General features: G+C 35.5%; 1 protein-coding gene across 3 annotated transcripts in view; it reads right to left on the bottom strand.

Moving 5' to 3' along the window:
• Positions 1-21,742: 21,742 nt before the first annotated feature.
• Positions 21,743-26,787, bottom strand: part of ZNF366 (zinc finger protein 366) — a 30,581-nt gene continuing 25,536 nt past the window's right edge. For all 3 annotated transcript variants that reach the window (XM_087927135.1, XM_026718209.2, XM_026718193.2), the window contains one exon: positions 21,743-24,791. In XM_087927135.1, coding sequence (XP_087783261.1) covers positions 24,277-24,791 — 515 coding nt within the window. In that variant the 3' untranslated portion in view covers positions 21,743-24,276. The remainder of the gene's footprint in view (positions 24,792-26,787) is intronic.

Genomic DNA, 26,787 nt, shown 5'->3' on the forward strand with positions numbered 1-26,787 from the left:
GATTTAGTCTCAATTTCCCACTTTTAAGAGAGAATGAAGACCTTCCTTATCAGTCAGGCTTAGTTTATTTTAACTGCAGTTTTACCTGATTCCCCAAAAGCAACTTACAATCCAGTTTTGAAATTATGGAAAATTGTTACCTGCACAAAATTTGGGGGGGTTCACCCTTTCGACCAGCCACAGAGAAGCTACAGCAGTGTCCCCCTCAATCTCCCTCATTCCATATTGCTGGGTCCCTACATGGCTTGGGCCTGCTTTCCCACCCCACTAGCTCTCTGCAGCCTTTGGGCCTGCTTCCCAACCCACACAGTTGCATACCCTCTCTCCACCCTCCACCACTGATCATTCACTTACCTTCTGTACTGTACAGCCCCAGAGTTTACATTGAGAGCAGGCCACTCCAATCCTCAGCTTGCTTAGGCTGCATGGCTCTGTTTAGGGGGACGCTAATGAGCAGACACGCCTACTGCAACAACCCAGGGGCTTATATATTTGTTCATAATACTAGCCAAGTACTGGGAAGCTAAAGCAATTATTTCTTAGCATTGTTTTTAAAAAACTCTGCATGAATGCTATCATTAGGAATCAAGCTTGACCCAAGAACATTTTTTATTCATGTACAAATGGAAATACTTTATTGGAAGGAGAAGAAAAGGGTAAACTGAAAAACTCCTTAAAATCTGCAAATATATCCCTGGCTTATCTAGGCACATCCACTTAAGGTTATGAACTACCTTTTTTATTCAAGACTGGCAAGTTGCTGTCAATCACTGGAGACAATCCTGAAGTAGATAAATGATATGAAGTAGATTCCTAGGTTATTCTACCATTACATGTCAAATCTTCCCCAAATTGCAAGAGATAATGGATCTAATGCAGGTAGTCTTTGACTTACAATTGTTTAGTGACCGGTAAAAGTTACTACGGCCCTGAAAGAAGTGATGTATGACCATTTTTCATACTTATGACCTTTGCATCATCCTCATGATCACATGATCAAAATTCAGAAACTTGGCATCTCTCTCTCTCTCTCTCTCTCACACACACACACACACACACACACACACACTGCAATATCCCAGGGTCATATGATCACCTTTTGCAAACTTCTGTCAAGCAAAGTCAATGGGGAAGCCAGATTCACTGTGTTTCCAACTCAACGACTGCAGTGATTCACTTAATTGTGGCAAGAAAGGTCATAAAATGGGGCAAAACTCACTACAAATTGTCTCAGCAACAGAAATTTGGAGCTCAGTTGTGGTCATAGCTCAAGAACTACTCTAGTTGGAATTCTAAGAGCCGCCATCCAACGTATTTGGATGGTTGGAAATGATGGATTAATGGAGTAGAGCACAAATACATAAAACTTCATTTTGCAGTTCTAAAAATAATTGCATTTTGGGGAGGAAGAGAAATAAAGTAGCCCATTCTTTGGGAATAGTTCTCATTTCAGAATGTCCAAAAAAGAGAGAACTGGAATAGAAAAGGCTGATGCCTATATAAAATCCTCTCTGCGGTTAAGCAGTTTCAGGGGAAATTTAAACCACAGAATCTGTTTTCTTGTACTTTTACTACCTTTTAGAGAGGAACCTGGATTAGCAATGAAGATAGATTGTGGGTTTGCAGTCTCAGGTTTTTCTGAAGATTGAAAAAAGATTTGTTCTTTTAATGTCAAAAAAAGGCGCAAGAATATTTTGTAACCCCATTTCTTGACAACAATACAGATGTAGTTTAATATTCTTCCAAAATTGGGAGTAGGAGGAGTTGATTTCCTAGTCTAGCTTATAACCTTGGATGGGTTCCCTCCAAATATTAACCTGCAGATCATCCAAGATTGGTTTGGTGCTGTTACTGCTTAGACAAATAGGGACAAGCTTAGACATACAAATCTAAGACGAACTGGTATTTTTGTTATAATTTTAATTTAATTTTTAAAAATTAATTTTAATTTTTTAAAATTTAATTGTAATCTAATTACAATTGTAATTAATTGTAATAAAAGTAATTGATTATTAAATAGTAAATTATTTTTATTAATTGTAATAAAATTTAATTACAACTAATTGTAATTAAATTACATTTAATTTTTCTTAAAATGGGTTACATATTAATAACAGTAATGTATAATGAAGGTATGTGCATAATCAGTCTGAATTAATACACTGTAAAATAAAGGCTTCTTCACTGAAAATTATGAGACCATAATCTACCACATTGGTTCTGTATAGGTTGGGAGACAGATGTTTTTTGACTTCCCAATGTAGGGTTGAGAGAGACTGGTCCAAAGGCATCCAACCATCTTCCATGACAAAGGAAGAACTAGAACCTAAGTCTTTCCCATTCTTAATGCAACACCTTAACTATTACACTGCACTGTCTCTCATAATTATTAGATAATAGATTATGTTTACAAACAAAGTAATTTAAAAAATGTAAAAGTCTCAAGCAAACAAATTATTATTCTAAACAAAACAAAAAAACATATGAAAAAGACAAAAAAGGAAAAGTAACATTTAAAATCCTATTAATTAAAATAGCAAATTATTCAAATATATTATATTACTATTCTGCACTTTGATAATTTTAAATTAATTGAAATCATTAAAATTTTATTTGAACCATATTGAGTCACACTGTTGAATCTTGTCTTCTTCAAAATGGGCTAAGAGGCAGTGGTGGGATTCAATTTTTTTTACTACTGGTTCTGTGGATGTGGCTTGGTGAGCATGGCAGGGGAAGGATAGTGTAAAATTTCCAGTCAGAGGTGGTATTTGCCGGTTCTCCAAACTACTCAAAATTTCCACTACTGGTTCTCCAGAATTGGTCAGAACCTGCTGAATACCACCTCTGCTAAGAGGTGACAAATTTCACTAATACTATTTTTAAAATCTCTTACAATACATAAATATCCTTCTAGAAGAAATCACCTTTTCTCAATAGTTCAACCATGATATACTTAATGATTTTCATAAACTCGGAGAGTCCCAATTTTTCTCCAAGAACTGGCTTACTTTTAGCATTTATATCTAACCAATAAGCAATTAGCAGTTGACATGTTCATGACAAATTTGTTACTTTTTCAATTTAGAAACCCTTTTTTTTAAGGTGAGCCAACCTCAAATGAACACATTCATCAATACCTAGATTTAAGTGCTGTGTCCTAACTTATTAATGTTTTTACCATCTTTAATGTTTGAAACAGAGTATTTGTAAATGTTAACTCATGACTTGTATGAAAAAATGCCTTAAATGCTGCTGAAATAAATTTATAAAGACGTTATACAGCAGCCTGACCAGAATTGTCCCCAGACCCCCTGATTTGAATAATTCATAGTAGGCCATTGCAGTCATATTTAGATTTAACAATGATAGCAAATGCATTCAGCTCCAATATTCTGTGTATTTCAAATATCTCCAAATGAAAGTGGAACTTTAAGTATTAGGATTTAAGAACTAAGATTAAATAGGTCTTGAGTCAAACTAACTGCTTATTCAAAATGATGAAGGAAATTTTCTTTATACAAAGTAAAAGCCACTATTTAATAGTGTCATAGGAATCCAATCATTACTGTATAGTTTCCAAACCAGGGGTGTCAAACTCATGGCGTCATCTCATCACATGACTTTGTTCCCCTTCACTAAACCAGGGGTGGGCGTGGCAGTGTGTGACGCATCCGGCCCACATTGCTTTGACAGCCATGCTCTAAACCAAGGCTTAAGATATTGTGTGAACCTAGGTTATTATGCCTTATTCAATACGTCATAGTGACAAAACCCTGACTTAATCTTCTGTTACCCTCTCATAGAAACATTGAAATATGGTGATCATTTCCTTTTGCATAGTAAGATCACTGAGCGGAGTGGTTGAATTTACAGCAGTTTTTCAAAGCATGAAAAACCAGGGTTTTAAAACTGTTGCCAAAATTATTTACTAGTACTAAGCAAAAATAAAGATGTTATTTGAATATGAATAAAGCAGATCAGAAAGACTTTCATAAACACACAATCAGTAATGAAATCTGAATCAAACAAGTAAACATCCATTTGTGTTTCACAAATGGATGTTTCTATATTTTGTACCATAAAGGTCAGATCTTTTAATAAGATACAATGAGTGACATGACATTTAGCTGGCACATTTTCAGGAACTTCATTCAATGAAATAGGTGAAACCAGTAGTATACCAGTAGTATATTAACAACACTACATGAAATTTATCTAGACAGCAAAGCAGTAGGCAGAAATAATTATAGCTAAACTGGCCTACCTAGACATTTAAATTGAAGGTTAATCATATTTCCAAGACCAGCATATTGATATTTAAAATAAATTGCAATACAAATGTATGTAGCTAACACCAACCTCTGCTTTCCGTTTCAATATATGGCTAATTGAGTGCCATTAGGAAATAACTAATTTTGTTTCCTAGTAAAGGGGCATATAATAATCTTGCTGGATTTATATAAAAAAATTTCCATGCTTCTTTTCTAACTAGTATTTATCCATTAATTCTAAAAGGAAAAGTTTTATCTTCAATTTAATTAGAATGTAAAGACTTTTGGACTTTGCAAGATAGAGACTTAAGAAAATCCAGACTTTCTCAGAATGAAATGGTCTGATCCATAATTTTGGTTGTTTTTATAACACCAGCATTCTCCATATAGTTATTGACTGTCACTGTTTCCTATCTATTATGCATCATGACTTTGTGACAGTACGATATATTAAATAGATATAACAGATAATTCAAACATTATGTGTAAAAGCTTTTTAGTTGACATTGTATGTTGCCAGCCAATCAAGACAAAAAAAACCACAAAACAGACAGAAGATATTAGAAACACCAATCAAGCAGAACACAGCAAACTCCAAGACCAATAAACACATACCAAGACTCCCAACCAATCAGGATGAAGAAAAAACCATTCTGGCACAGCAGTAGGCTAGCCCCAAATTTAAAACTGAAACGGCTATGAAAGTCTGTCTCACAGACGAACACAATACAGAAGCCTGATGATGGCAGATGAGATTCTGCCAAAACGTTGCTACAACTTTAAAAGCACAACTATAATGACATGGGAAAATATCCAAACAAAGCTGAATACCATACATACATACATACATACATACATACATACATACATACATACATATGCTGCATGTGTGTGTGTGTGTGTGTAAACACAGCAAAGAAATGGATATACTATATCTGAAAACAAAGTTACTTTAATTCCTTAGTAAAGGATAGGAGGAAAATTGGAAGTTCTGATTTTGGAACAGCACCAAGAATGGACCTTGAAGGGAAATGGACAGGGAAGAAAACTTAAAAAATGAAACCAACAGGAGTGAAAGTGTCTTGAGTTCAGGAATAGAAAATTTGAGTATTGTTTGAAAAAATGTCAAGTAGATTGATTTCCCAAGAGAATAAACAGAAAGTGGATGTAAGGAAAAAAAAGGATGCGAAACCTGCCTAAAGCCTTATGGAAAAAAAATTCTGTTATGCCAATGGGAAGTATGAAAAACGATGTTTGGTGAAATGTTGAAGTGAAAGAGATTGTGTGAATAAAAAAATATGCATTTATAAAGTGCTACAAGAACGGGGATGAAAAAAGATGGTATATAATGTTTGTGGAGAGAAAATTATATTTTCTTATATATAATTTTATTAAAAGTTTTAAAATCAAAGGTAAAAATTAATACAAATTAATGCAGGGTAAAAAAAATCAGGGAGCTAAAAGTGCAAAAAAGAAAAATAATAGAAAATTATAAAATAACAAAGGAAGGTAGAAAGAGATGGCTTCTCATCTTTACAATAGTTATAAGCACTATTACAAATGTATCTTTCTCTAAAGTTACATCATGACATTGTATAATCTATCTTATTTAATCATCAAAACCATATATCATGTTTTTTTTCTTTTAGACAAAAAGTCCACAAGTGGTTTCCAGTCATGAGAAAAAGACATTTTAAAGTAATATAGTCAAAGAGGACAAGGAACCATGAAAATTAAAACCGGGGGCGGGGGGGGGGAATCTTCAGAACATTTTTGATAGAAAGAGAAATTGTTTTAGAAGTGAGCAAAGAAAATTAAACAAGGTCTCCAGGAGAGTAATAGGTTTAAAAATAAAACTGATAAAATGATTGAGGATGAAACTGAAGTGAGGAAATGTTGGGGCATTTTAGAGAAGTGTATTAAGAATTATATGTGTAGAGTAGAAATAAATGAGGAAAGGAAAGTTATAAATGTAGGATGAAGGTGTAGATTTTGGAACTGAACAAATGTTAAAATATTGATCTGGTTTGTTTACAGATGTGTGACCTGCTTAATAAGTATGAGCAGACTCCCCAGGCTGTGTGGGGATTAGAAGAGCACCGTTATTGTTTCTCTACCCTTTAAAAACCATTTTGCATTAACCCCGTTTTCCTAACATGTTTGGCTTGGTCATTTGGAAGTAGAGGCAAGAGACAAGGGTTGTAGAAGCACCAAAAAGAAATCAGTTAAACCAGTCAAGTATCTTACCACATTTAGTCTGGAACCCCCAAACAAGCAGCCCATGGACACTCCTCAACACATTTATAGTGGCCTTAAAAGAACTTTCAGGGCTGTAGGACACTGCCTAATAATGTTAGGATTTTCACCGCAACATAGATGCACAGACTGGGCCACAATACTAGCCCAACCTAATGTGCCTCCTGGCAAATGATAGCCCTGGTTGGCTGAGCTGTGCAATTGTGCCAAGTAGTCCTGCTCTGTAGAAAGGCCAATTCATTCTCATGCTTCATGGCAGATCCAGCTTCAAGATAGTGACAAGCAGACTGAGCAGGAACAGGAACAAGGGAGAATAGACTACAAAGGTGGAAGTGTTCTAGGAAGAAGAGAAGGAAGAGGCATCCCATCATTAGCACCTGGATGACAAGGGACAATGATGGAAAGCAAGTGTGGCATGGAAAGAAGAAGAAGGGGAAGCGCCTAAAAAGAGATCCAAAGAAAGCAGAGTATGCTTCTGCCCAGCTATTGAACTGGATCCCCATGTAGCAGTCATCATAATTTTGAATTTGAGATTCCTGAATTAGCCCAAAATACTCTCAATCGTACATCAAGTAAATTAACCCTGTTCAGTTAATCGTTTATGGGAATGTTTGAACCCTGTGAATCAATCCAATGTTTATAGCAACATTTTTTAAAAAGAGAGAAAAGTATTGCTCTCCCACAGGGCATGCCTTTCCACTCAAGCAAACAAGCAAACAAACAAAAATCTCTAAAATAAAAAAGTTTAGGCAAGGCTTCCCAACCTAACAGGCGTTAACTGCAGTAGCCAAGGTCCTGCTCCTCCTGCCTCTCTGAATGAGGGAAAGTGACCAATGATATCCTGACAGTAACATTTAATGCAAGGGATAAACTTCAGTTTCTGAAAAAGTAGATGAGATCTCAGTAGGTCCCAAACCAATGACTTTTGACTCAGTTATTATGAATCTATGTTATGGGAATATTTGATTTGGTGGATGGCTGGCTTGTGCATGTTGCAGAAATGAGACTGTTCTTACCATGCTCAGTGTACTTCGTGCATGGAGTGAGAACAGCTCCCCTTTGCTGTATTTATCAGGAGATGTTTCTGGCATTTTTATTTCTGGGTGCCCTGTACCATTTTTTTAAGGCCAGCAAAAGTTCATTTGTAAAATTTCAGGAGACCTGCAAATATCAAGATCACAATTTGGCCTACAGTTTGAATTGCGGGCCTGCATCTCAGTATGCCATTGAGTTTAATAGTGTAACAGCATAAATCACTATTATTTCAATAGTATAGTTATGCATATATTGACCTATGCACACAGGTCACACTGAATACCTTTATTTGTAACCATTTTGGAACTTCGTACCAAGAGACAATAATCACAGGCTCACCATTACTGGAGAGGCCACGATTTGTTTCAGTCATTTCCTCTTTTTTATCTAAGCATTCCAGCGTTTTCCCCAGGAAATTCTTTCCTATTCATTTTGAGTGTCTTTCAGGGAAGCCAACAACATGAAAGTTCTGAAAAATGTTGTCTTATTTTGACATCATAATCAGATGTTTCCCCTTTCTTTCAGTCTTTAGAGAAATAGTCCAACAGCCTTCAGAGTTAAAAGAGAGAGAGAGATAACCAGAATTCGGCAACCTAGTTCAACTGATAAAAGACTTACTAACACAGGGACCATTCATACAACATGCTTAACTGGGTCTTGGATGTGAGACAAATGTGTAATTCGAACTCCAAAATGGAGCTAAGTGACGGTGTCCACAAAACCCACCAAGGCTTTTAGATTTTATTAGAAACAGTCCCCGCATTGTTTGGAGTTAAGCTAACTTCACCCACTGAACTAACTCTGAGTGTTATTTGAAATTCCTGACCTCAGGCTGATACCTCTCACCCACCATCTACTGTATAACAGAGGCAGACTGTGTAATCTTTTCTCTGCAATTGTTTCAAGTTTTGTTCCTGGTGCTGAGGCTTTCCAAAGTAGCACCAACCTATTGGTGCAAAGATGAACAAAGATGTCCTATTGGTGCAAAGATGAACAAGCAAGAGAAATCTTGAAACAATGAGTTTCTGGGATGTAGACATGCAACATAACTTAAATTTAAATACTTTAATAATTTCAAATGTAAATTAATTTGGCTACATGGGATGCACTAGAGCTTATTCTTAGGCCTAATTTAATATATTGCCATCTGCTTTTTCTGGAAGTTTACTTTAATAAGGTTCCCCTGGGGGAAGAGCTACTATAATTAAATATTATTGGGGTAAGCAAGGAAAGCTTATTTCATTCATTTATCAAGGTTGTTCATGTATGTATGTATGTATGTATGTATGTATGTATGTATGTACGTATGGTATTTAGGTTTCTTTGGGTATTTTCCCACGTCTTAATATTTGTGCTTTCATTATAGCGACATTTCAGCAGAAACTCATTTGCCATCCTCAGGCTTGTGTATTGGGTTCTTTTTAATCATGTGTGTCAGGCTTCGCAGCCGCTTTTTGGTTAAACAAAAAATGGCTGCCAAGCCTGACACACAAGATTAAAAAGCACCCCAAGACACAAGCCTGAGGATGGAAGATGAGATTCTGCTGAAGCGTCGCTATAATAAAAGCACAAATATTAAGACGTGGGAAAATACCCGAAGAAACCTAAATACCATGCATATAAATACCCATGAAAACATAAGAATATACTATTTGCTGGCCCCTCTCAGAGTGAGCAATGTTATGCAAACTATAGGAAAAAAAGTAAGAAATGGGAAGCCAATAAAAGGTTTGAGAAAATATAGAAAGAAAATATAGTTCACACCAGCTTGACACAACATTATCCATTTACAATGAGACATAGGTTTTATAATATAGGATACTCCAATTTTCCAAATATCATGCACGTTATTCAAATTTATCTATGTAAAGTGATCTAATTGTCAGTTATGTGTGATTGTTGATTTGGGCTTATAAATGCTTTTTTCAGTACTTTCAAAACATCTGATCCAAACAAGGAACATAGTAATATACTTTAACTATATGTATAACCATTCATTTATTTATATTTTATTTGCACTCATTCAGAAATTGTAAAGATGGCATTTATAACTAACTGATTAACAGTGATTATCCAATATTTTACTCATTCCACTGACAACTCGCACCCCTTCTCATATCCAATTTTAAATAAGAGCTCTTCTAAAGCATCAATTTCTCATGAAAACTATAGACAAATTTTAATTTCTTAGCAATAAGGCTTCAACATGTATAACTCTCTCAAGTGCACAAATTTAGTTGTACTTTCATATAATGTTAAAGTATTTGCCAGGATTTCAAAGATGCCAAGTAATAACTCCCTGGGCTCGTAACAGTATGTTTTCAATATTATTTTCATTCCAAAACATTACTGGTAACAATGTCTTACATTCAGTTGCTGAGGCCCAAATATCCAGAATAGTCCATGGTATCTTCTTAAATATACCAATGTTTCCAGCACCGTATTAAATATTAAGAGATAAGGAACATCCTTGCCAAGTGTTAATATGAAATATTCCCTTTTCATTCAAAAAATAAAATGTGATGGAAATTCAGTTTGTTTATAACCTATGTTGTGGTATGTCAAATACTTTTTCTATATCCAAAGAAGCCAATGCTTCTATTTCATTATTCTAATACAATGCTAAATGATTTAATATTGTTGGAAATTTGATGTTCTTTCATAGATCAAAATTGTGCAAGATTAATTGTTGAAAGTAATGCTTTTAGCAGTCAAAGTGGCTGTCATATCTTAATATCTACATCTAATAAGGGCAATTTGGATAATAGCTCACACAACGGGATACAGATAATCCCATTTTCAAAAGATCTCTCATATGTTGCTACAAGGGAGCAGTCAGATTCCCTTATAGTTTTTATTCCACGCACTGGGGATCCTGTCTGTTGCCCTTCACAGCCTTTCTGAATTTCTATTCTCCAATAATATAACATATCATTCGCAATTTTAAGAATGTAGCTAAATCCTGTAAATGAATATATTAGGTCTTTGGAAGATTAATTCTGATTTTCAAAATTAATTACAGATCAATCATTCAAAGTATGATTTCTAGCATGAACATTCAAAGTTTTCATTAATATTATTTTCTAACTTTTCTGACAATTGTATTTAAATTTAAATGATATCCCAAACTAACCTAAAAATTGCTGATTCTGTGTCTGGGAAAAAAAAAGATCAATTTCTTTTTTGTTTTATTTTGTTCTGGTGTTGTTTGTAATGATATCAACCTTCCATATGCCACAGTCATCCCAAATGGGCCCATAGTTATTGGCATTCTACAACCACCAAGGCTCTGATTTATCAAAGCTTTAGTATAATCCTTTTTAGTATGATGCAGAAATTGTAGACAAGGTTACCCCTTTGTTGCACTTGTTGCACCACATGCACATATAGGAAACTTGTAAAGGGTGATGTCTCTGGAATTATTCCAACTGAGATAACCAACTGTGTTTGATTTGCATTGGCTGAAATCTGATTTAAGATATTTACAGGTAGTGCTCAACTTACAACTATTCGTTTAGCAATCATTCAAAATTACAATGGCATGAAAAAGTGACTTACAACCAGCAAACATCACAATTTAGCTACCAGGCTATATAATACATATGAATATCACAATCTGGCAACAGCATCTTAACAGTAGCAGAAATAGACATGCCTTTGGTGGATGGAGCAGAATTTTTGAGAACTCCTTTGTAAATTGTCATTATGCTTATTTGAGGATTTATATTATATTTTGCATCTGCTTTAAACCTGCAAGCATATGTGTTCTGTTTTCAATAACTAAGTTTACCAAGTTTTTAGAAATCAAGAACTGAAGCAGCCCTCTGAATGATTCATGGAAACCATATCATGATATTTGTTTGGATCTATAGGGGTTATTAGCAATGTCTTGCAATGCAATTGAGATGCCTTGTTGTTAGAAATTCTGTATATAGCATAGATATATGTGTATATATATTTGTGTTTATACATTTGTGTGCATGTACGCCCACAGAGAGACACAGACACCCATGTGCTGCACTTATTTGCTGAAGCCAGCTATGCCTGGCCCATAACTTGTTAGAAATTCTGTTTATATAGCCCTACAGTTAAGCAGAAAAGCACGTGGTTACTGTGCACTTTCTGAAGGGCTGTATAAGCATAATTTCTAACACTTGAAGGAACAATCAAGTACAAGACAATGCTAGTCTAGATAGATAATCTCTTTAGGCCAGTTTTCTGAAGTTCTACTTTTGTTTATTGAGGGATTAAGGCATTGTTTTATATTCATATCCATAGACATCACAGAGAAAGGAAAAGAAAGGGGAAGATACAAATGGAGCAGCCAAGTAAGTGCTCATTTTTTATCAACTGTGGAAAATAAACATTTTTAACAATAAAGTACCAGAAATTGTTTAACAAATGCCAGTAACAGTCTTAAATAAATATCCCAGTTTAGGAAAATCTGTTTCAGATTTTAGCAGGTATCTCTTGCTAAAACCACTGGCAGACACACAATTGAAAATAGTAGTTTTGAAATATTCAGTCTTATGCAGTTGAGGGAAATAAGCAGTTTCATCTTCCTGACTCTCTTTTAGCTTTATAAATCCTAATATTAGTGAGTTGGGAAGATTATAAATGCTGTCTAGACTTTCCTGTCCTAATTTCTCAGAGTAATGTGATAAAAGATTAGAACCCACTTGAGCTTTCTACAATGGACATTTTGCATTTCTAAAGTGGAGTTTCTTTTACTATATAATATTCATAGATACATATGATTGTTGCCTGGCTTCAAAAAAAAAAGAAGGAAGTTTGTACATCATAAAAATTGCTTCCTATTACAGTGTGAATAACTCAACTGGTAGCAAATTGGCTGTTTGCCACTCAACATTTAAGTATTGAAGTGTGTCTGTAACTAGAACTCTACAACTGTGGTTTGGTTGTCACCTGCCCCACTGTGGGATGAGGAGAACAGACCTGACGGAAATATGTCACACAACACATTTGATTGTCTTTTATTATCTGACAGTTAATAGATCATTCCAGGTTCAAGGGTCTCAAGTCACCTTGTTTAGGTGCATCCCGTTCCATAACTAATAAGACAATCGTGTCCTGGAATTTAGTTACTCCTCTGCCCTTAAATTGAAGGATGTTAAAACTTTCTTATAAAATTTCAGATCACAAAGCTAGAAATTACTGTGAGGGGAAGTTACACAAGGAAGCAGACAGGGTGTAGATAAGAGAAACAAAGGAAGCCGCTTTCTGTTGCTCAGGATATTTCTCTGTCTTGTCCAGTTTTGTCCATCCCAGAGGTGAGCACCCTAAAACACTTCAGCTGTTAGATTCCAGTTCCATTAGCTCCATCCAGCAAAATAAATTTTGAGTCCCAATGGCGTTGTATTCTAATTGGAAGTGACCCAGACATTAGAACAGACTGCCTTTTTGTAATCATCTTTTAATCTGCCAGTGTATTAAATGAAGACACCAAGAAATGCAGATGAACTCTGTCCAAATCATATACTTTAATTCAGTGGACCCTAACCACCACGGACTGGTTCCATGGAGAGAGGTTTTTCCGCTGCCCGGAGGGAGTGTGATTTCATTTGCTACCTGCATCCCACAGATGGGACTTCACTTGTTTGTGTGACTTGGTTGCTGGGATGCCGCAGACCGATGCTGGTACACAGATGGGGGGTGGGGGATGCTTACAGAAGACAATGTTGAAAAAGCACTACACAATCTAAAACCATCTCTATCTATTGGACTGGACGGAATATGTGCCTGCTTCTTAAAAAAGCTATCCACTGCCATAGCCGAACCTCTAAGCATAATCTTTGAAAAATCTTTCAGGACCAGCTCCTTGCCTAACCTATGGTCACAAGCCACGGTCATCCCCATCTTCAAAAAGGGAGACCTCAGCCTGGTTGAAAATTACAGACCAATCTCTTTATGCTGTGTCACCTGTAAAGTCATGGAATCAATTATTAATCAATCCATTATCCTCCATTTAGAGACAAACAACCTACTCTCTAATTAACAATTTGGTTTCAGAAAAAAACTATCCTGCAATCTGCAACTCTTACACTGCAAAAACATATGGACTACACAACTCGATCAGGGCAAAGCAATAGACGCAATCTACATAGACTTCTGTAAAGCCTTTGATTCAGTGGTACATGACAAGCTACTCCTAAAACTAAAATCTTATGGTATCTCTGGACACCTGCATGACTGGATAGAAGCATTCCTGTCAAACAGACAACAAATGGCCAAAATTGGGAGCATCCTGTCAAATTCTGTACCTGTCAACAGTGGTGTCCCCCAAGGCAGTGTTCTAGGTCCAACTCTCTTCATACTCTACATAAATGACCTCTATGATCATATTAAGAGAAACTGTGTTCTCTTTGCTGATGATGTAAAGCTATTCAACACCACAGCCAATACTGCTGCCCTTCAAAAAGACCTCGACTGTGTATCAGAATAGTCAAATATATGGCAACTTCAAATCTCAACAAATAAATGCTCTGTCTTACATATTGGCAAAAAAATAATAATCAGAAAATAAAATACAAGCCAAATAGTCAAGACCTTGTTGATGATCTTTGAAAAATCTTTCAGGACCAGCTCCTTGCCTAATCTATGGTCACAAGCCTGTCCTCTGTCAAGGACCTTGGAGTACTCATCTCTAATGATCTAAGTGCTACAGCTCACTGTAACTACATAGCCAAAAAGACATTAAGAGTTGTTAACCTAATCTTACATAGCTTTTTCTCTGGTAATATCACACAACTAACTAGAGCATATAAAACATTTGCTAGACCAATACTTGAATACAGCTCATCAGTCTGGAACCCACATTACGTATCTGATAGTAACACAGTTGAGAAAGTCCAGAAATATTTCAAAAGAAGAGTTCTCCACTCCTCTACTCGTTGTAAAATACCTTATGCCACCAGATTTGAAATTCTAGACCTAGAAAACCTAGAACTACGCCGCCTTCGGTTCTATCTAAATATAGTATATAAAATCATACTTTGCAATGTTTTACCTGCCAATGATTACTTCAGCTTCAACCATAACAATACAAGAGCACACAATAGATACAAACTCAAGGTAAACCGCACCAAACTTGATTGCAGGAAATACAACTTCACCTACAGAGTGGTCAACGTCTGAAATACTCTACCTGACTCTGTGGTTTCTTCCACAAACCCCAAAAACTTTAACCTTAGACTGTCTACCTTCACTGTCTTTAACCTTCACCCCTTTCCTAAGAGGTCTGTAGGGGACATGCATAAGCGCACCAACGTGCCTGCCATCCCTGTCCTATTGTTTCTTTTTATTTTTCTTATTTGTATCCATTTCATGTATTCATAACTATGTTTTTACTTATACCTGTTATCTTATAATTGCTTGACAAATAATAAATAAATAAATAAACGAATAAATAAATAAATAAATAAATAAATAAATAAATAAATAAATAAATAAACTAAACTAAACTAAACTAAACTAAACTAAACTAAACTAAACTAAACTAAACTAAACTAATACATTCTCCCCATGCAGACTTGGGAAGAAAAGAATGGTAGTGATCATGATACAGGATGATTTCGTTCTTTTTATAATCATTTTATTAGATGGTGAGGTTATGACATTGCTTTGTCCCAAGGGCAGGATTGGTACTAGCCAAGCTTTTCAGGTGCTACAATAGACAAACCCAATTTCTCTGACCCAAATAGCTATTTCTCATTTTTATAAATAACTCAAGGCAGTGAACATATCCAACACACCTTCCTCCTATTTTTCCCACGCCAAAAATGCTGTGAGGTGAGTTGAACTGAGAGAGATGTCTGGTCCAAGGTCACCAAGTTGCTTTCATGGCTAAGATAGGATTTGAACTCATGGTCTCCTATTTTCTAGCTTGGGGCCTTAACCACTAGACCAAAACCAATACCATAGATGCCTGTCAATAACAAAATAAGAATGCTTTTTTATAGAGAAAGGTTTTTCTTTTTCAGCTTAAAATGTATCTGGATGATTATTATTGTGTTAAGATATAACATCTCCACAGAGTTGGAAATTCAGCTACCTATGCTTGTGTTTTACTGCTAAATAAAATAAAGCAAGTTAAGGGGGACAAATATGTGTGCTAAAAGATTATTAGAGCTGAACCAGATCCAGTTCAAGGATGGTAAACTTGGGGCCCCCCATATATCTTTCCTATCCATTGGCTATGACGCTTGTGGTGGTTATTGTTGTATCCATCCCTATCCAGAAGGTTACAAGCTCATGAACACTTGTCTCTTTCTTGACCCCTTTAAAGTTTTGCCCACTTGTGGCTGTCCAATCTGCTGTGAGTGACTGTAGTTCAGTGCTTTCCAATAAAAAATGTTTTCAAGGGCAGAGCATCTTTAGGTGAGGTTAAAATAAAAGTCAAGTTGGTGGCTGCAATCAGGGTTGATCATAAGTTTGCAACTGCTATGTTGATGTTTTTGACTCTCTTGTAACCATCTTCGTTTAATCACTTAATATTAATAGTATTTATATTTTTGGTAAATATAAGCAATACAGTTCTCAGTCGATTAAATGAAAAATAATAATTAAATATATAGTCTCTTCTTTTCTGACATTAGAGTGCTGTAACTCATGTCTGGTAGTAATTATTCCATCAATACCAGTGAAAAACAACACTCTAATTGCTCACTGAAAAGAAAAATGCAAAATTAACTACTAGAATTTATACCATTTAACTTTTGTTTGGGAATTTCAAATATCTTTGGAACTGTTTGCCACATGTTGGCTTGCTTGAATCATCATTGTTTACTTCCAGCTAACCCTTTTCTTCTGTTGCTTAGATGTATCTAGCATGAATCATGTTCACATATACACCTACAGATCCTAAGTGCAGGTATTCAGTATGCTGAAAATAAACAAGAGCCATTATCTATATTTGCTCTAACCCAGTTCAAGTGCCACACTATGTACAGCCATTCAGATATGCCTCCGTAGAGTTTTATCACCAGGTTTTGCATACTATGCAAAATTGTGATATATTGTGATACAAAGCCATCATTTCTGGGATGAAATATGATTAATTATTCTCACACCATATTGAGCAATATGCTCCTGTTTAAAAATCACAATGGTTAAGGTCACAGAACATATGAAGCCAAAATCAAAATAGCATACATTATGATTTAGAACAATGTGCAAACTCAAAATAGATATTTCTGCTTGGAGGGCATTAGTACAGCAAAAGCCATTTTTCTCTCCTGAAGCTCCAATGTTGTTTAAGATCCGTTATTGTTGTCAAATAATTTGTTCTCGCAGCACTGTCATTACAGATACATTCAAAGGTTTTTACTTGTGGTGGTGAAGAGCCACTTCTGAAAAATTGGGTACTTGAGGATTTTTCAGTTGAACAGTAGGTAATTAACTTTTAGATTAAAACTCCAGTGGTGGTACCAATCTGAGGAGTGTCCTATGGCTATGGATGGGATTCATATATAGTGCAAAAACACAATGTTTGTAGTTATATCCTAGTATGTTGTGTAAATCTTAATTTATGCAATACATCGTGGAGAAGCAAGTTATAACAGTGTATTATTTGAACCAATTCTGTATACATGTCTGCTTCTTCATCAAACGGTTAGACTATAGGGAAATTTCAGAGATGCTCTATTATGCAAAAGGAACTCAGTTCAACTGCCAACAAAGATGCTGAAACAAATATATTATAAAAAGGTCAAGTCTTTTGTACCTCTTTAAAATTTGTTGTTGCATCTAGTAAAGCGGAAATGCTAAGAGCCACATAAGAGTATGGTGGTCCCTCCCAGCTATCAAAGGCACAGAATTTCCTCCACATGCTGAACGAGTTTACAGTGTTTCCAAAGTACACAATCAAAACCTTTCTCCATTCACGTTGTTCCCTGAAATGAATACTTTACAAAACTACAATTTCTAACCTTTGCCTTCCAAATTGTCCTATTGTTGTAAATTGTTTTCATGTGTGTTCCAGTCATTATTTATATTAGTATCATTTTATTTTCACTGGTTTTTAAGCTCATTCTTCGTTGCTTTTAGGAAAACCAGGTCAATAAAGCATGTGCCAATACTTAGCTGAGATTACAAAATTGCTGCTTTACTGCTATAGTATAGAGCAGGGCTGTCAAACTCACAGCCCACAGGCTAGATGCGTCATGCACTGGCCACGCTCATGCTCAGTTTAGCAAAGGGGAAAAAATCATGATACATCATGTGATGACGCCATGACAATACAAGTTTGACACCCCTGGTATAGAGGATTATAACAGAATCTTGAAAACTGTGAATTTCCTCCACCTTCTTTTATGCTAAACACCATCAAGGCAAGATTATTTTGATTTTTTTTCTGACAGCTTCCCCTTTCTCCAGATTTAATATATACCTTTATCAAAGATTACTCTACATCTAGCATTTCTAGTTTGCAATTTATTCTTTTACCCAAATTTGACTATTATTTATTTCATCATATTTATATGACTGCCCATCTCACAAACAAGTGAGATGCATACAAACATAACAATATATAGACAAGTATAAATATTACTAAAATGTGTGTGTGTGTATTGTGTGTTTTAGTTTTGTGCCTTTTATAATTTTATAGCACATGTTTATTTTACTGGAGCTCCCTCAATATTTCATCAGTCCTCTGTTAACATTTAACAAACAGTGGTTAGACAAATGTCTTAGCGTGGTAAATTAATCAGATCTGTGTATCTTTACAATGATCCCATTAAAAATATTCATAAACATGTGTCTGCATACACAGAGAGAGGCTGATTAACTTTCCCAGAAGAATACTGGCGTCTGAACAGGGTAATGATATAGACAGAATGATCAGTTCTATTCATAGGTGGGTCAACAATTTTCTTAAGTCATTCTAATGCTTGGAATGTAAGAGCTATAGTGGAGAAGATGACTCATTCGTTCTTGCTTTTCCACCCTCACAGCAAAGGCTCAATTTGGGGTCTATTTGCAGAAAAAAAACAATAGGAACATTTTTAGAAACAAAATAAACTTTTGTAGAAAGAGTGAGAGAGAACTTTGGTGCAGACTTCCCTGTACAGATCTTAGATGGACAGTATAATTCTCGCTTGTAGAAGCATTGCTTCATGTCTCCACCTACCTCCAGTTTATGTGTTCATAAATGAACTAAAAGATTGTCATAATCTCCTACATCTCCAGTGCTAATTTCACTGATAAAAGATAAAGGCAAGTAAAAGATGCCTCTGAATTTGTTTACTTCTTGAAGAAAGCAATATGGGACATCATAACTGAACCTGTTGGTATATCTGAAAGATATCACTAATATTTCTGTATGTACTTGACAGAAATTACAGTTCAACATTGATATGTCTATTTTTTTATTTTATTTAAATTAACAAAATATATTTTACATGCAATTCTGAAATGAATTATTAGATATCAAGAGTAAATTGGAACTTTGGCTGGATTCTATTTACAAGATCACATTAATCGTTACATAGATAAAATATAAATGGTTAATGTTACACCTTATTTGGCTTAGTAAACACAAGACAGTGAACAAATAGCAGAATTCTATTCAACATAACATAGGCCTAATATAAATATTATATTTCAAATTACACTTTCAAGATTTGCACCATCAGCCTCAAAATGGAACAGCACCATGAAGCAGTAATATGTCAGAGATGATATCCCTGGGCAAATATTTCAACAGAATAAAGGGATGCAGAAACAGGAATCACCTGGTTGCTGAGAAAAATTATATAGATATATAACTATCAAAATCTAATTAACTTATTTAATTCACTACGGTACCATTCTCCCTAAATACTTAATAGTGAAAATACAATTGCAATCTTATGCTAGACAACCAAAAAGATTTGAGATACCAAAATAGGAACTATCTTTCATATTATGCATTAACTGGGAACTCTCTTTTTGCCACTTTCTGAATATATCTGAGCTCTCCAAGGTTTGCTGTCTTGAGACCAATACCATTTGTTAATTGATCATCATGCTGTTTGATGCTGTTTCTTGTCTTAGTTATATCCACTTATGATGAGAGGCAATCAATATTTCTTTCCAAATTTTCACTTGCCTGCTATATACTTCTGCATCTTGCAGAATTCTATACAGCTCCCCAGAATCCCTGTACCTCATGCAGGTAACCCTTGAATTGTAATCACAGTTGAGCCAGAATTTTGGTTGTTAGTCATTGCAGTTCTAAGTTCAGTCATCATGTGACAGGACTTGATTTACAACCATTTTTATGACAGTTGTAAAGCAAATCACTTCCGTCATTAAATCAATCCTGTGGTCATAAGTTCAAATTCAGCTTATCTAATGGGCATTTTTTTTTGCTAGAAAATGGCAAAAAACAAACAAACCACAAAACAATGTGACTGCGGGATGCTATAACCAGTTGCCAAGTGCCTGAAATAAGATCATGGGACTGCAGGGGTGATGTCATAGTCAAAACGTCAAAGATGGATCACAAATGACTTTTTCTGAGACCTTCGTAACTTTGAATTAAGCAACTTTTCAGGGACTACTGGTACTGCTTGTTCTTAAATAAAGTATATTTATTTTTAGGGATACCTTTAAGATTTACTATAAAGAATGCTGCAACTATAGATTTGTGAATATACTCCTGTTACAGAATACATGGAAAAACTACAATTACCAAGGATCAAAAGGAACATGACAAGAAAATTAGCATAAGATGAGATCTCACGTCTTTGCAAGAGGTCAGTCTGTATAGAAAACTTGTGCAATTTAGCCAGGAGGATTGTTTTTGTTTTATGAATAAAATCGTAAGCAAATTTATCACACTTTAATTGCAGGTTAGTGAGGTTCCATATTACTTAATGGAGGAATTAAGCTGAGCTTCCAAGGCCATGTGCAACCTCTGAGGTTTTTCTGCCAAACTGAAATGTTCATGTAATGCTTTATTGAAAATTATTATGTACATAGTGATAAACCACCATGATAAATTTATTTTGGTCTTTATTTGTCTTCTGCTTGTTATTAGGGTGCATCTCCAGGAACAATGACCAAAGGTCAAATACCATCTCCACTTGTCCAAAAAGTAATACAATCCTAATTGAACACTACATCTGAACATCCCCTTAGCCAGTATAGATCTGTACAATAAAGTTTTCAAACTTGTATGCAATGAAACAGAAGAAACATGCCTGCTGTTTATTGTTGACCTTTTCACATACATGTTCTCATTTTAATATCAAAGTACTAGGATTCAATAAGATGCAAATCATATTATTGCCATAAGCTAAACTAAGGCCATAATCATATGCACCTATACTTACATAATGGCTGCAAGGCATACCATTATTCTCATTTTTGTGCTTTGAAGCAAATGCCAAATTAGCCCTGATACTACGTGTAGCTTTACAAATAAATACCGTATAGATTTTTCAAAATGCAAACAGAATTGAGTGGGTGAGTTGATGATTTTTAGGTTCACAAGATAACCAGAGAAATGAATTTAGTTTTCCTTGTCCTGTTGCCATTACCAGGGAAATCCTTTTTCTGAAGATATTTGAATGGAAAGGAAATGTATTAGCACCACATAATTTCTAGTTTGTCCTAAGTAGTCAACTGAATCTGTGTGACTTACTTCCCAAGTCCTAATAGCCATAGGCTTCTATAATATCCTAAACATTGTGACACCTAATGATGATGTGTTCTGTGATGTCATGTTCCAAGTTCTATTCTTTCTATTTGCATTATGGTGTAATATGTAATAAGGCAGAATTTGTACCCTGACATAATACATACTCTGTCACTTGTCCTCCTCTGGTTTATCTATTAACCCAGATGCCTACGCTAACAATATATGAATCAAATGTCTTGAGAATGCTAAATGGCTGAAGTGTTAGAATGGAGTACATTGCAATTGCTACAACAGCTCTATCCAACCTTTCAAGATCATGTTGCAGGAAGTCTTGCAAAATACTGTTCGAGGGAACTTCTTAAGATGGCTGCTATGGGCAATATAAGCAGTTACAAACACCAAAGTACCATGAACTATCACCTCTTCTATACCATCCAGTAAATTGCACCTTATTATGCCAAATTATCTTGGAAAAGGAGCCACATGGGCAGACTTCCAAATAATGCTCTGCCCAACATTTTCATTTTCTAAAAAAAGCAACAAAAACTTATAGGACCATATCCCAAAATTGCTTTTTCAAGTGGCAACTGGACTTTCTTTTTTCTTTTGAAGATGAAAAAACAAACAACAACAAAAAACCAAGAAAGTCCAGTTGCCTCCCGAAAAAGCACATTTGGGACAACCGTGACCTGGATGACTGAGAATCTCTACGGACATTTAGTTATAGGACCATATTTCTGAGTCTTCTATTGTTGAAAATATTTCCACACTAATTCAATCAATTGCTGTAAAGGAGAAGAGAAAGTGTTCTTGAATTCCCTCATTATTTCCACCACTTGGGGATCATATTGTGGCAGGATTGAATTATTACTAAGGAGGAGAAATGAGACTTTAGAGATTATAAGGCCACTGGTAAAGATTGCCTTCATAAAATGGGAAGTTTAAATACATGGGAAAATCTGCTCATTGTTTTATTTTCACTTTCTAATTACTACATCTGAATTAATTCAGCTAAAGAACATTTGTCCTTTTTATGGCTAGGTTTTGCACAATTTGAAAGAATATGATAATTCTACTTTCAACAGAGATTTGTGTGCAAGTTTCTCCTTATCTGATATTTATAATCATCAGTCACCAAAAAAGGATAGAATTTCCTTGAGATCAGTAAATTTTATTGTCCAGAGATCCTTTAAAATTATTTTAATAGGGCAATGCTCTTGTGTATGTTTGTGTGTTATCTGTCTCACTGAATTATTCTTCCCAGTATAGCTGTACAAACCATTTGAAATTGTGCTCTGCAAGGTATGCTAGCATGTATGATGCATCTCTCCTCAAAGCATTAAGGCAATTGCATCTTTTGGAAGGCCTGTGCAGCTGCTTTCATGTCTGTCACAGTTGTCTGTCACTTCCCTTCACTGACAGTTCCACAGAAGTTGTCTGCACAGGTACACGCAAACCATCAAGGACAGTCTTCAATGCAGCTGTGGCAAACTTTCTAGAGGACAAACCTCCTTTAATTATTTGAATAAGGGTGCTTCGCTTGCACATTCAGATGCTGCAAAGGGTCTGTTTTGAATGCTTCACATAGCTCTACTGTCCACCATAAAGTCCATATAAACTCACGCCACATTCAGTGATTTGTAACATTGTAATGCAGATCTAGTCAATAGTTGCCTTGATAATTTTTTTGAAGAGTAGAATAAGGTATTTAGCTAATGTAGTTTAAACATGGGACACTTAACCCATGCTGAGATTTTATTGTCCTTAATAACAACAGTAAAAATATAGCATAGTCTACAAGTAAAGCAAACAGCCTATTAAAATTATTAAAAGGGCAATTCAACCTAGAAGATGTTTTAGATACTTCTTCATTTCCCACATAAAGAACAATGTAGTGATCTCCACATAAAAGTATCTATGGAAACATAAAGATCACCTCTATCACAAGATTACATAAAAATGCTTATTTTTGTTAATCTATCAAGAAAATATTTTGGGATGCATCTTTCAGTATGGAGAAAATAATTAAAACCTTTACTACAATATAATCATCAGTTGATGCAATGATACAGCATTCTTCCATCCTTGGCTGCTTTTCTAGATATATATGTCACTGAATGGACTTGACTATTATGAAGATATGAAATGGCACTCTAATCCATTTAAGTATTTATTGCAGCTACACAGCGAATTCTGTAATATTGGTTCAGACATCAAGCTAGAAACCAAGAGACTTCTCTTTCCCCCATGGTAAGGTATATTGATCTAGTAAAGAGCAATTTTATAAATGACAGCTTTTGTATGAAAAGTAGCCCTTCAAGGGTTATCTGCAGAGTGCATGAGGTTATTAACCTGGACAGGTTATGGTGAAAGAGTTTGGAAAGATTAACCTCTATAATTTGACTGCATAAAAACAGGAAACAAGAACAGATACCACCACAAAAGGCTAAGCCTATTCTTTCAGTGTCTGGAATAATAAAACTGGATTCTTCATCATTTCTTATTGCTCAGGCAGAACTGCTTATGTTTTTGGTTTTTGGCCTTGCCACACAGTATGACAGAATATTAAGAGCCTGGACTGAGCTACAGAGCTGGCAGAAGCAAATAGTGGCATTTTGAATTAGAGACTAGACAATTCAGGTGGCTGCTTCACATGTGCTTCATTTCCTGCAAGCAAAATAATTATACAAACAAAAGCAAGGATTGTGTAGCCTGGGAAAAGTTGTGATGGGAAAAAAAGCATTACATAGGAAACATAAAAAAAGATTATCTTGTATGCCATCTATTATACTTACTACCTCAGGACTCTTCCACTTTGTTCTGTTGAACATGTAGACCTGGTCCAAATATTGGGACAAAGTATTGGGAAGAGAAATTAATCTCTAAAATATTACTGTGTAAAAACAGAAAACCTGAAAGAACAAGGAAATATTTGTCTTAAATTACTTTTGCTAGGTTTTTTTATTTTTTCTATCATTTACCAGTCAATTACAATTTTATTGTTCGTGTTAGCACAAAACTCTGAAAACACTTCATTTCCCCAAAGATAAGTTCAGTGATGTCCATTTAGATCCCCAGAAAAGCAGCTTGTGATTCCATTTTACTCTCCAGCAGCTCCTTCAAACTCTTGTTTCTATGTTGAAAGTACAAATAGTCAGACAGAGACTGAGTGAATCTATTATTTTCGAAGTGATATTCCTCGTTGTTATTCACAAAGTCTCTCTCTACCCGGTTTCGCTCCCTTTTGGTTTCTTGTTTGTCCTCAATGGTGTTTTTGAACTTTTTCTCTTTTTCAACACAGTATGACTCTCTGAAACCCTTAACCTCATTTTCTGTTTGACTTGGAGGATCCTGCAGTCTGCTAGGGTTCTTGCCCTTGTCACGCATGCGAGGAGAATACTGCTCTGCCCTGTGGCAATTGTCTTCTTCATCATGGCTTGAATTTTCTTTCACAGACTCCCTGTCAGAATGAAAGGAAAGTCCTTGCCTGTGGTTCTTTCGGGAAAGGTCAAAAGGTTCTTCTTGTTCTAGGCTTCTTGAGGCATCTGTTTGTGATAGTCTCAGTTGTTCCCTTGTAAAACCTAGGATGTTTTTGAAAAAGACAAATGCATTAACATTTACCATTTACCATGCCATGTCAATTTTGTAATTACAGTAACTCTGATCTTCAGCTTTGTGCAGAATATTTTAACTTGGGTCTCATGATTATTTTGGAATTTATGGTAGGGAAGATAAAAAGGGGTTTCTTGGCATTCTTGGCAATTTTGAACAGTTTTTATTGCAGAAATATTGGATTAGTTTGGCCTATTGTAGAAATTCTAGATAATTGTATATATTTTAAACTTTATTTTATATAAGAAATAGGATGACTATGTGGTAGTTACATTCACTATGTGTGACCTTGCTTAATTAGCTGGCTACCTCTTTAGTTGCTATATACCAATGCATGATAAATTGGACACTCACATTTTTTAAAGGCAGAAACATATATTGTATAATCTCACAATGTTTTGGCAATCTCATCCTTATGTTCTCATAAGATCTAAAATTGGCCTTTGTAATCAGTTTCAAAATCATAATTTTATAAAATCCTTTGTAATTTTATGGATGGGTAAATATATAAATAAATTCAGATGAAGTAGCAAGAGAATCAAATTACACAACTCGGTTTATGGCTCATATCTAATTTATATCTGCATATTATAGCCCATATCCCTGCAGCTTGGTTTTATAACTGCAACAATTCATGGAGAAAACATTATTGGAAAATTCATTTGTTAGTGAATTACAAATGTTAGTGAATTACAGGTAGTCTTTGACTTACAACCATTCATTTAGTGATCATTCAAAGTTACAATGGCACTGAAAAAATAATATGACCATTGTTCAGCTTTGCAACGTCCCCATCAGAGGTGGTATTCAGCAGGTTCTGACCAGTTCTGGAGAACCAGTAGCGGAAATTTTGAGTAGTTTGGAGAACCGGCAAATACCACCTCTGACTGGCCCCACCCCCATCTATTCTCTGCCTTCTGCATCCCAACTGATTGGCTGGGTCTTCTTTTGTTGCCCTGCACAAGAGAATGGAGCTGGAAAGCAGGTTAGTGGGATGGGGAGGGAATGGGATTTTACAATATCCTTCCCCTGCCACTCCCATCAAGCCACGCCCACAGAACCAGTAGCAAAAAAATTTGAATTCCACCACTGGTTGCCAAGATGGTCATATGGTCAAAATTTAGACCCTTGGCAACCGGCTCATATTTATGACGGTTGCAGTGTCCTGGGGTCATGTGCTCACCTTTTGTGACCTTCTGACAAGCAAAGTCAATGGGAAAGCCAGACTTACTTTACAACTCTGTTAACAACTTATCAACTGCAGTGATTCACTTGACAACTGTGGCAAGAAAGTTCATAAAATGAGGCAAAACTCACCTGTCTCACTTAGCAGCAGAAATTTTGGGTTCAATTGTGGTCGTAAGTCCAGGACTACCTTTCCAATTCCCAATATTCACTACCAATAAGAGACCTAGTAAATATGGTAACTATGACTGCTAGGAACAATGATTCAACATGTTTAATGGAGCAGGATTATTATTTTTTTCTCATTAGAACTAATGTCTTTGCAGCTCCAATAATCATGAATATGAGGCAATTGTTGCATGCACTGATTTCCAACAATGCTGAAAATCACCTGGGAATCTGAAAATTCAGACCAAATCATGCTTTAGGTCATTAACTGCTTCCAGTTCAGATATAATACTATCCTGGATCTTAGCCAAAATATTCCATTATACTCATCTTTCATCTGTTCAACAGGTTACAATTGCTGGATTCAACCCGCTGCACTAAGTCATACTGAATTTTGTTGGTTTTGTTTTAGCACAATGTGTGAATCAAGCCATTTCATTATAATTTGTAAACCACGGTTTATGACTTGGTACAGTATGTGAAACCAGCCAATTTAACCAATGTGATTAGGCTAACAATGGCTAAATATAATAAACTCAGTGAATAGGATTTGCCTTCCCACTTTGAACTTTGCTACCCTATAGAGCAGGGGTGTCAAACTTGTGGCCTGTG

Source organism: Pseudonaja textilis, chromosome 2 (assembly GCF_049901715.1).
Source record: "Pseudonaja textilis isolate UNSWEBS1 chromosome 2, rPseTex1.2, whole genome shotgun sequence".
NCBI classification, from domain to species: domain Eukaryota; kingdom Metazoa; phylum Chordata; class Lepidosauria; order Squamata; family Elapidae; genus Pseudonaja; species Pseudonaja textilis.